The 12479-nt window shown below is 50.3% G+C and overlaps 1 protein-coding gene across 1 annotated transcript; it reads right to left on the reverse strand.

Moving 5' to 3' along the window:
• Nucleotides 1-10123: 10123 nt before the first annotated feature.
• FOXG_16135 (uncharacterized protein) lies at nucleotides 10124-10870 on the reverse strand (the record flags this gene model as incomplete). Its single annotated transcript, XM_018396225.1, has 2 exons — nucleotides 10124-10740; nucleotides 10792-10870. 2 exons carry the CDS (start codon nucleotides 10868-10870, stop codon nucleotides 10124-10126), a joined length of 696 nt encoding a protein of 231 aa, XP_018256733.1.
• Between the last annotated feature and the right edge of the window lie 1609 nt (nucleotides 10871-12479).

Here is a 12479-nt window from a genome sequence, read left to right on the forward strand (position 1 = left end):
ATGATCATTATACGTGAGTTGACTGATGAGTTTGAGTTAAAATTATGAGCGAATTATGGCTAGGCCGTATGTAACTCATATGAGTGAGTTAGAAGAGACGAAACTCATGAGTTAACTCAACGCCCAGGTATGCCTCAGACCCCTGGAAAAGGCTCATTAGGGCCCCTGATAGAGTCCACTGCTGCACATAACGTACGCTCTGGTGCTTTGCTTATACTTGAAATGATATTGCTTTCGAGTCAAGCTTTCTTCTGAAATCCACCTCGAAGTTGACGCCTGAGTTATCATCCCAATATTCCTGACCATTTACGATGTATCGCACATAAAAGAACAAAGGGCTCGAATCAAGCTCATCCGCATCAAAGAGGCTAATGCCAACAACAAACTTAACGTAATTTTGCACACTCCTAGAACTTGACGCGCGATAATACTTCGCTGGGGTTTCGGAGACCGTCTTCCAATAACCTCACGTAAAACGGCAAATGATGAATTTTCCAAAGGCCAAGTCAGCTACCACGATACGGACATACTATGTCCCGACATAGAGAGTCGTGCGACGACTAGAAAAAATAGAATTTTTGGACTCTGACATCCATCGGCTTTCGGGTCGAATCATCATCGCGGAAGTTAGGTGTAAAGATTTCCCATTGAGGCGACAAGGCTACTTTCTGGTTGGCTATCTGTTCATCCGAGAGTGGATTCCTGCTCACAAATCATGGACTTGCGCCTAATGTCAGTGGTTTGTCGGCGTTTGAAAAGTAGCGTACATGCTCCAAGTTGGGGTCAAAATGAACAGTCTTGAACGAAGGCCGCTTTTTCGCGCTGCGACGATCACCAAATAAATGCATAGCCGGACGTGACTGCTGCTGTATCTTTTCTCCCCCTCTTTGGGCGGAACCGACATCGGTTGTAACAATCGCAGCGTAACTGAGCGTTGTCGCAGAGGAAGCACAGCTCAGTCCTCCAGTATGTTGTTGATTCAATGTGACCCTTTCGTTTGCAGTACAATTGGGATTCCCATGTTGAGGGTCGCCCTGAGGCTTCTTTTTCGAAGTGGGTTGTGATGGCAGGGTATTCAATCGCAAAATCCGCCTGGCGCATTCTTTCAAGTCTGTGAAAGTCTTGAAATTCTTGCCGAAAGGTTGGAAGATACCATTATCTTTGGAGGTATGTAAGGTTGAATCTCCTTCAGTAATCGAACAGATGGAAGTCACACCACGATATTGCTGGGTTGGACTACGCGATCGCAGTGGCATTGCCGGGGCACTTATGACGTCTGATCTTGCCTCCATGTGTCTGCGTGCGAGCGGTGGTCAAGTGTAGACGGAATGCAAGCAGAAACAGCAGGAAAATAATTGGATACTGGTTGAGAGCTCGCGCTTTAGTCGTCCTTTTTCGTATGTAACCTGGGAGAAATAGATGTTGAAGAGCTGTATCTTACGTGTGGTATGATATATGAGGCACGACTGCGATGCGTGGTTCCACAGGACAACAAAACAAGAAGCTGGCGTTGAGAAAAGCATCGTGGCAGGTGGAGGTTTATTTGATTTGGTTATGATGGTGGAGCAGGGATGTGTGTTAATTGTTGAAGGTGTGATTGGTGATTCAATGTTGACTTTTGCTTATGGTGAATATGGCCGTGGTCCAAGGGTCATCGAACATATGGTGACCCTGCTGCCAGGGCCGGGGGTGACATTGGAGAGAAACCAATGACTCCGAGCATATCGCTCATCCTAGGCCTCAGAGGACCTGGAGTGTACCATCATAGTTTTCAGTCATGATACGATGAGCAAATTGTCAAAAGTAACATGTGAAATCACCACACCGCAGGCGGCTCAAATCATCAAACCGTCATTGCGGTCAGTATTATCCAATAGTATCTGAAGTTCCCTAGCATACTCCAGCCAGACATGTGAGATGTCACAAGGCGTTAGAAAGGATGACGTTGGTGTACCATCATCAGATCAGTATGACAGAAGGCCACTAGTGATGGCTGACCGAGCGATTGGTGGAGCGCTAGAAAGCGGTTCGAACTGCAGTGTACCAGCGCGACAGCACACAAGCATTGCCACTACGAGCCCTATCTCCTCAGTGCCCCTAAGCATCAATACCCGTGGTGGCAGCGGGGTTGGTCCAATTGGAATGCCTCAAACAGGAGGTTCTTTATTGCCTACCAAATTTCTATTATGATAGAAGTGCCAGTAATTCCCATTGTTACCATGCAGTACCCACCTACCGGTAATACCCACCAACCGGTAAGAAAAAGAAATATTTCCCCATACAAAATGCAATTTTTCAACCAGATTTAGGAAATCCACCAAAAATAATAAGAGTGAAATAATATTCGTATTTCGTTTTAGAATTAAGTGGATTTTAGTATTCTCGCGGTTTTCTAACTTCACGCCCTGCCCGCGTGCGTACCACAGTTAATTCTTCCTCCTCCGAATTTGACCTCTCATCTTCTTCCATCCCTCCTACCTTGATCACATCCTCAACAGCATCTGCCCTTTCAATTGCTTCGTTTGGCTCAGAAATAGCGTCACCAGCCACTAGAGCTTCGGCCAATGTCATGAACCTTTTGTTAGGATTCGGTATCGCCTTCCTCTTCTTGCCTCTGCTCAACCGGCCAACTTCCTCCTCCAGACTAGCTATTCTAGTGTCGAGAGAGGCGATCTTTGACTCTTGAGCTTCAAACCCTCTCGATATCACAGAATAGCGCCTTCTTGTTGATGGGCTCTTGTTCTTCCCCATATCTCGGATGTGGCGGCTGGTCGTTGGCGTATGATCAGAGTCGACTTGCCCGTCTCTGTGGCCGTGTGACCCAGGCGTCGTTTCTTTCTTGTCCGACTGAATCTCAGGATGCAGGAGCGCTTTCCGTCGTGAAATCGGCCAGTTTCCCGTCACTCTCCAGCCTGAGAGGATGTTTTTCTTCGTCATACCTACTGCTCTGGCTCTGGCATAGGCCTTGATGAAATTGACCTTGTCCACCGGCGCAGAATCGGTCAGGCTGGTGAGTTTCTGCAGCTCTTTTCGATAGGCAGCATAGGAGGCATTAAAGACACCATTGTCCAGTGGCTGCAGGCCATGAGAGCAGTGTGCAGGCAAGTAACAGCAATATACGTTGTTCAAAAAACACGTAGCCATCCACTCATCCTGGATTTAGGGTCAGCGCCGTCAGCGATATTTCCGATCTAGAACAGGTAGGCACCCACAGATACATGGCTTCCATGGCCATCTAATATGATGAGCCTTGCATCAGACTCATCTGCTGGTTGCGTTTGAGGCAGACAGACCTCCTTGAGCCACTCGACTGCAATATGGTTGTCCGTCCAGCCGTTGTCGGACGTGATATAATACCAGTCGGCGACTTTTCTGAACTCGTCTATAAACCACTGCTGCTGAAGCTCTTTGCCTTTAAAGATAATCCCAGGCTTCAGAAGACGGCCATCTGCGGTGACGGCTTCGATAAAGGTAGTCCAAGTGCGGCACTGCGAGCCCTTGAGGAAGGCCTTCCTCCTGGGATCGCTACTGCCAATAACCAAGCAATGCAAGCCTAGGTTTTTAGTGGATTAGTGAGGTTTGTAGCAAGAGTGACCAATACCTACCAAAACCAGCCATGGTACCGCCCTCGTCAACCTTAACCGTGTTCTCAGGCTTGATCCAGCCATATTCGCTCTCCCGGATATTAAAGTACCAATTGACGGCCATTGGGGTAAAAGAATTGAACCTTGCAGCTTCCTGGCGTTTTCCTACCTTCGTATCGATCTCTGGATGGCGTTTAATAAACCTGGCTAGCCAGTGTACACCGATAGGCCTTTCCCGGCCCTGCTATCTCAACAGGGCAGCTACGGTGGCGCGAACTTGACTGTGGGAAGGAGCATAGCCCAAGGCCTCTTGTCGAAGTATCCATGTAACTAATCTAGCCTCTTGGGATTTGTATAACAGCTAGGCAGGTTGGGTGACCTCGGGCTTTGACGGTAGGCCTCTTAATCGGTCAGACAGAGTGGTTTGGGGCATTCCATGCTTCTGGGCGGCCTGGTGCTGCGAGAGGAGATTATCTGTAACATCCAGTATAGCTTCAATGACATCATTCTCTGTATAGGACTGTTGAGGCAATTTCAAGGCGATTAAAGGAAGCTGCTATAGATAAAAATTTGAAGAAATTTCGGGGAGGCTGGGTGATGAAGGAGACATTTGAGAAATTTTACCTTAGTGCCATGCGACCAAACTGCTTGTGTAAAATACAAATGAATATGCCAATATGAAACAGCATGAAACTCTCAGTAAGACACAATCTGTTTCATGTAAATAACTTCAATTTTGGCCAAGCACTGTGCAAGTGAAGTTTGACATTTTGTATGGGGAATTGTTTTTTTTTCGCTGACCGGCAGGTGGGTACTGCATGGTAGTTTGCCCGCTGTGTTAACAACTACAAGAATAGCCTTAGAGGCTGCAGGTTCTCTTAGACTGCCTTGAAGTGCGAACTCAAACTGCTGTTCAGAATTTCCAGAGTTCAAGCCACAGGTTTAGTTAGTGGGTGTATTACGCAACAACTGGATGTTGCGGACAGGACATGCGATGAACGGGGCGTGGGAAGTTCCAGAACACCACATGTTTCGGCACTTGAAGTCATTCGGCCAACAGGCTATTATCATATCACATGGCTAAAGTATTGGGTTCTTGGTTACAGTACATCGATTCACTTGCGTTTGACCAAAAGATCAGATATCAGCCACAAAACCTTGAAAAAAGCGTAGAAGGCTTTGGATTGCTATTGGGCCAAAACCAGAAACGGATCCAGTTCAATGTTGATATACTTGAGTGGGCCAATTCTTTAAAGTCTAGCTGGTCCCTTTTCCCTTCGTTGATGCTTATGTTATGTTATGTTATGTTATGTATATTTTTCGTCCGGGGGGCCGTAGGCCCCGAAAGTCCCCTATTGGGGCACAGGACGTGCTGGGCTAGGGGTATCAGAGTCTGTCTACACGCTAATTACAGACATGCTACTGGCTATAAAGAATTGGTCATTCGCAACGCGAAATTAGTTTCCTTCTCTAAATCCAATTTCAGCAAACGTGTCATCAAACTGCGCTCTATCCAGCATATCAACGGCACAAAATGGCGCATCTTATCAAGCTTGCTACCCGTCAGCGGGATGGCCAAGCGCGGCTGATGGATGAAAGCCGCAAGGTAAGCCTGTTTCCAGGCGATCGTGAGCCTCTGGACACGGTTGCCGCGGGGCTGCCTCCGAGTACTCCGAGTAATCGCGGCCGGATGGAGGGCGTGTCAGCGCCTTACATCTGGTCGAGAACAAGTGAGAGAAAGACAAAGTAAGGAAGAAAATGTGTACAAAAGAGATGTGAAAAGAGAGGGAGAGAGAGTCGCAAGTGCTTCTCTGGTCGTCGTCGCCTAATGACGAGGGCATGTCTTTCCAAAGAACGCGCTGTCTTTGGACAGGTCGATGAACTTGGTGAAGTCTTTTCCTATTGCTAGATTGACTGCTGCATTCGGTGAGGGTGCCAGCCTCATCCGATGACGCGGCGGTACATTTCTGCAGTAGAAGATGTGATCCGGTGCTTTGCGTCGGCCACATGAGCAGACCAGACGTGCATCGACGTGGTCAAATCTTTCGTGGTATGCGGCGAAGTCCCCGTGGAGAGACCTCGCTGCCAGCAGATGGTGCAACGCTGCACGCGGGAGCAACAGCTCCGGCGGACAGCCTGTAGTCGCCTTGAGATTGAGTCTCCTGTACTGCTCAGGAGCGGAGGTGGACCACCACGCCTCGAATGCTTCTTTCGGTTTCTGTCTTGCGATTCTTCGTAGATAAGCCAGCGTCGGCTGAGCGCCTTCGGGCTCGGGGAGCGATGATGCTGCCTTTGCCAGCTTGTCGGCCTGTTCGTTGCCAGGGATGTTGGAGTGCCCTGGCACCCAGCGAACTTGGATGGCTCCATGCGATGTCGTCAGAGCTTGGAACTCGAGAAAGACGTTTTGAGAGGATTCAGAAGGAGTGCCTCGTAGACACGTGGCGGCTGCCAGGTTATCTAGGCAGATGAATATATTCTGTGTTGCTAATTCTCGCAGGGTTAGAGCAGCCTTCAGGCCCTCTAAAGCCCCGGTAGCTTCAGCATCGAAAACCTCAGCAGGTCCGAGGCGACCTGATCCGTCAAAGATGGGGATATTGTTTTCATGGATGGTGAAGCCATAGCTGGCAGCCCCTTCTGAGGAAAGAGAGCCATCCGAGTATACGACCAAGGTGAGCGGGTCGAGAGACTCGACCCAGCGGGAAAAGGCGTCAGCCGATTTCTCTTTAGACGCTGTCTGCAGTGGAGGCATCTGTTCTTGATGGAAGCATCGGTAGACGAGTTTCGGCCGCGTGCAGGGTGCAAAGAGTTCGTTTGCACGTCGAAGGCGCGTCCTGAAGCTGTTCTCTGCCTGTATTTGATATCTTCGTTTGATGAGGTCGTGGTAAGTAGGCTGTCGGGGCGGGCGCGTTCGGATCGCCAGAGGATGAGCCTCATCCAGCGATTTGAGTCGTGCAGAGAACCTAAGTCGCCTCGCGTCAAGCAATTGATCGACTGGTGGTATCCCGCTTTCTCTGTGGAGGACGGTGATGGGTGTCGTCTTCCAGACGGGAAGAATGGCCTTCATAGCCTGTTTCATGGCTTTTGTCATTATTTGCACGAGATGCTGGTTACTCGATGGTAGATCTTTCGTAGGATGGGTCCACCGCGGCCTGGTCTTGCCCGGGTACCACGCCTCGGAGCCGTGGAGCAGCACTGGCTCGGCACATGCTCTGACGGCGCCTCGCACGGCGCTCGGTAGAGGGCCGTGTACCGTGTTGGTGAGCCCCCGCAGATGATAAGCCACTGCCTTTGCTTTCGCCGCCCACTTTTCGACATGAAGTCGAAAAGATAGTCTGCTATCCAACCAGATACCAAGCCAGCGTAGAGCTGGTTCAGGGTATTTCTCGACATCGCCGTGGCGTACTGCCGGCGCAGTCCTGAGTTTGCTGCGGGAGAAATGCATGACTTCGGTCTTCTTCGTGTCGAAGGACACGCCATTCTCCGCGCCCCATCGCACCATCTCGGCGATAGATCTAGATGCCATGGCAGAAGTCTCGTCTACTGTGTCGCCTATGGACAGGATGGCCGTGTCGTCTGCATAGCCGAAGCGACCCTGAGGGTTCCCTAATCGATAGATTGGCTCAGTGTAGAGCAGAAAGAGGATTGGCGATACCGGCGACCCCTGAGGGAGGCCGCACTGAAGGGGAGAAGAGAGCGTGACTGTGTCTTGGTACCTGACACGCGCCGACCGGCCGCCCATGAAGGAGCCGGCCCAGCGAGCCAGATGATTAGGCCAGCCTTGCTCACGAAGACGCAGGATGAGCCTGTTGCGCATGACGGTGTCGAAAGCACCTTGGACGTCCATTGTGACTATAGTCGCCACCTTCTTGCGTGCGAACGCTTCTTCAATATCATGGACCAGAGCAGTTACCAAGTCTGTTGCCGACCTCTTGGGGAGCGCCCCAGCTTGCTGCGGATGAAGGACGCTGTAGTGAACGGCTGCCCAGGCTAGGCGGCGCGCGATCAGTCGTTCTAGTCCTTTACCAAGACAGGAGAGCAGTGAGATGGGTCGCCATGCTCGTGGTTCGGTAAGGTCTCTCCGTCCCGGTTTCGTGATCATGACCACCTCCGCCTCCTTGAATGGTTTTGGCTGATGGCCTATGGTAAGGCATCTTTCGAAGAGACGACGGACGTGTGTACCGATGGCATGCCATACTGCTTCAAGAAGTTTGACTGTGATGTTGTCTGACCCTGGGGATGTATTGCCTGTGTGACAAGTCGCATATTGCGCCTCCTCCAGAGAGATTCCGGGAGAAAATGGGATCGATCTAGGTGGGAATACTGGCGTCCATGCGTTTGCGATGTCGTCCTCCACAGTTCTTCGTTCAAGCGTGGCCTGTCGGAGTGCGTTGGCTTTACCCATCTGGGTTTCATACACGACGTTATCGACCTGTAGAGGTGGCGGCTGGAAAGCTTCTGGGGACTTTAGCCACCGGACAGCTTTGAAAACGTCGCTACTGCTGGAGAAGCCATCGATGAGGTTACGCCAATAGCGCCTCTTGGCCCGACGGAGCACACGATGAAAGCCTCTTTTGGCGATCTGAACGTCCTGGTTGAAGCCGCATGGGTAGCTTCTTCTGATGGCTCGAAAAGCAGCCGCGGCGTCGGCGCACTCCTCTGTCCACCAGGGAGCTGGGCGTCCGCCTTTCCGCGCGGGCCGGCCAGCTGCCTTCGCTGCTGATGTCAATAGAGTTACAAGTGAAGACGCAAGCTCGTCCAGCTCCGCAGGGGTCGAATCTCTCAGGGGGATTTCTGTGGCTCCGAGCTCTACGATCTCGACAAATCGTTTGAGCTCATCTTCCGTCGTCACTCGAATCTTGCCCAGCTGTATCGGGGCCGGCCTGAGGTCAGGGAAGGTCAAGCTGAGGGTGAAGTGGTCAGAGCTAGTGGCGAGATGGTCCTCGACGGTAGCTTCAGCAAGTGGCAGGTTCGTAAACGCAAGATCGATTGTGTTGCCGTATGGGTTTGTCGGGATATATAGGGTGTTGAGAAGGTCGAGGTCATTCTCCGATGCCCATCCTGCTATCTCTTGGCCCCGATTCGTAGCTTGGCCTGTCTGCCAGCTACGATGTCTAGCATTGAAATCGCCAGCAACAAAGCAGCGTTCCGGGACCGACTACCGAAGCAGCGTGTTCAGGGCGTCTTTCTCGTCGTTCTGGCGATAGACGTTGACTACAGTCATGCCGTTGATCGTGAGCCAAAGGATATCGCGAGTCTGGAAGGGTCGAATCTGGTCAGCCAGAAGTCTGGGGTCTCGCCGGACATATGTCATGACTCTAGGCCGAGTATCATTGCTGTTCCACATGTCGACCGGCGTAAATGTGTCGTATGCAGGGTGAGTCTTAGTTAAAGTGCGGGTCTCTGTGTGAGCCGTCCACGGCTCTTGCAAGAGCACAACGTCATATTGTTCCGAGTCGGCCAGCGCCAGGGCGCAGTCGTGGGCCGGAGGGATCTTGCCGACGTTGGCCTGGAAGATCCTGAACGGCTTCCTGTCGTTCTTTCGTGTTTGAGAATATCTATTCCTGGCCATGCGAGCGATTAATGAGAACTATTCGGCGCTTTCGCGGTGAGCCTGGTCTGGGCTGTTCGGGTTCTTCCTCTGCTTCATAGCCAGCATGAGGGGTCGTGGCCACCATGATGCACGAAGGTGCTCCTGATACAGCTGGGCTGGGAGCACGAGTGTTCGGTCGTTCTTGTGGTGTAACATCCTCGTTTTGTCGCTCAGCCATGCCCTGCTGGGCTTCCTGATGCGATCCCGACTGTGGTTCTGGGTGTCGTTGTCGGTATGTCTCCGCGCCTACGGTCCGAACATGCTTTCGTTGCTCTTTAGTGAGTCGGCGGAGCACGCCGTGCACTGTCTTTGGCCGAGCTGGGCACCTACGGAAGTTGGCCTGGTGGGGGCCTAAGCAGTTGATGCACTGTTCTCGTGCGATGCAATCGTCTACAAGATGGCCAGCCTCACCACAGCGTCGGCAAACTGGCTGTCTGTGACAGTTGCGGGCAAAGTGGTAGCCCCAGCACGTCTCACACTGTCTGGGTCGGTCGGTTTTGTCGACGAGTCTGGCTGCGCTGCTGCCAAAGAGCGACCAGAATCTCTTTGTGGGCTTCAGGAAAGACACAAGCAGGGCCTTGGTCAAGGGGTTATCCGAGAATTGTCTTCCGGTACGTACATCAATGGGCTTGAGCCCAGTCTGGATTTCTATCTCGTCGCTAACGACGCTGTCACTATTCACCTCATTTCCGTAAAAGTCGGTCAGCCTTGTAGGAACGTCTGAGATCACATAGGTGAACCATTCCTTGTTCGTTTCTACTGCTGTAGCTCCCAGTCCAGGGGCTGTTGGAAAATCCGGGGATCCCCCTTCCCTTCAGGATTCAGACTAACAGTCTGAAAGTCCTAGATTTAAAGTTTAAAGTCCTAGATGAAATCATTTAGAGATATAAACCTGAGAAGAACTCTCATCTTAATAATGAACAACTAAGTTTCATAAAAAAAAAAAAATCTATTCACCCAGCACTACTGCGCAATATAAACAACATTCCTTAGCCTCCTCTGGAGCAACCTCCTTGAGCTTATCCTCGCCATCGGCGGGAACGTCGCGGTCCTCGAGGCTGATATCCTTCTGGTCCTGGTCCTCAGACTTGTCATCAGGTGTCACGTACTTGACCCCAGGTGCCTTAGGAGTTTCTGTGGGTGTCTTTTTGTCGGTGGCTTGAGAAGTAGCGTCTGACTTGCCTGTCTCGCCCACGTTTTTAGCTGTATCGCCAACAGCTTCCGTGGCACCTTCAGCTGTGTCACCGACAGCTCCTGTGACAGTACTGGCGGTGTCTCCCAGGCCGCCGGACTTCTTGTCTCTGGACTGGGTTGTATATTCGCTCTTTGCCTCGTCGTGGGAGTCGTCCTCCTCCTCAGGCTTTCCTTGTCCAATAGGCAGGGTCTTGCCTAGGACATCGCCTGAAGAGCTAACAACATCGCTGGCGGTGTTGACGGTGTTGCCTACGAGGTTCTTGAGGTTATCGGTGTCGGCGATCTTGCCGACAATGTTGCCGGCGTCATCTAGGACATCTCCAGCATCATTTACGACGCCAGCTCCGCTCCTGGGGATTGACTCAAGGTTGACTGCAATGGGGACGATAAGCACTAAGTTTGGTTAGAGGACTGTGAACGCACCAGGAGATTCCTGCTCTTTGGAAGCTGTGTCTTTTGTTGTGTCCTGAACCTGAGAGGACAGATCCTTTGTCTCGGACATGGTGACGTTTGTTATTTTTTGTTGTCGGTGGTCTTCGTCTCTTCAACTCCTTCAAGATAAAAAAGCGTACCTTTCAGATAATAGAGGATCTGGGGGTATCCTTGTATTGTTTTGATTGCCGCTGTGTAAGTTGGCTAAGAATGGAATGAATTGATACTTTTGTCGAAATCTCGGCCAGCACCACATCTTTGACTACTTCTACGGGCACATGCCGCATACAAATCAAGTTTTACGGCAGCCATTCAATCACGTCAATTAACAGTCACAGCGTCAGTGTAATCACCACATCGAACTAGCTATGATACTGCGCCGCACCTGTTATCGAACGAGAGCTGCAACAGCCACATGTCATGATTAAAATCGAACCGTGGGATGGTGTGGCGAGGGATGTTGGATGACGTATCGAGGAGCATTCCTAACATGAATTAAATGTACCAAGAGAGCTCTGTGTGCTGAAAGCTGTGAATGTTCACCAGGATGAGGCTGCTTCTCCCCTGATCGCGACTTTGTCGACGAGAATGTCGGGCAGTTGGGATGAGAATGATGCATTATTGACCTCACCATGACAATCGGCCCGCGAGCCTAAAGTGGTTGATCATATGCTTCATACAAACTGGAATTCGCCATTCATCAAAAAAAGGCGGACCAGCTGCGAGGTAGCAGTGACACACCTATCCCCTCAATCGCCGAAAGGCCAGTGATGTAAATAGTGTGGCCGTAAATAAGACAATATCATATTCAATATCGTATTGGCTGCACGGTATTTTTATACCGTGCAGTGCAAGCAATACCGAAAACCGTGTAGTGCAGTGCAGGGACATTCAGATATCGTATAATATGATATTCATTCAGTGCAAATACAGTGCAATACGGGTAATACGAGACCTCTCGTTGTACGCATCAGCCTCGAGCTTCCCACCCTATTTGACGAGTACCATGTCACGGTCGGCTTCATGGTGAAGCTTCACAGTAACTGCTACCTGGGCTGCCGCGTGACTCAACGCTTGGGTTTTCGACACGTGTAACAGACAATATTACAGGTTTCCTTTCTTTCCTCTTCAGCTTAGTTGTTCGTAGTCAATCCACTGCATTTCCAGCGCTTCAAGCCTGTTGACTGTATCATACCGTTACATATCAGAACTATACCAACCCTAAGAATCGATGTTAACGATATATAAAATACTTAAAAAAATGAACCTGCAGAGTTTTATTATAATCGCTGCTTTTACTTCGTTCTTGTACGTAGGAAATACGAAACTTTAGTTCAGTAGTAATGCTGCCTACCTGTTTATACCCGTTAGCTCAACACAAGTGAGGTCCGGGAGAACGCCTTCTCAGGCGTTCTTATCATTTGGAAATAGTGTGCTGCTGTATGTTGGCCGTGAAAATCCTCTTCTTTGGTCGAGCAGGCTGTCTTAAACCTCAATCTTTACATAATTGGTTAGTTTTATACCGAGGTCATGTGGGTCTTTACACGCCGTGCGATATGATATTACAATACGATATCGATCAAATACAGTGCAATATCGTATACAGTGCAGTGCAGCAAATTCTTAAACAATACAGTGCAGTGTGGAGTTGAAAAAATATCGTATACGGTATTTTGCAC

This window comes from Fusarium oxysporum, chromosome 3 (assembly GCF_000149955.1).
Source record: "Fusarium oxysporum f. sp. lycopersici 4287 chromosome 3, whole genome shotgun sequence".
Classification (NCBI taxonomy): Eukaryota; Fungi; Ascomycota; class Sordariomycetes; order Hypocreales; family Nectriaceae; genus Fusarium; species Fusarium oxysporum.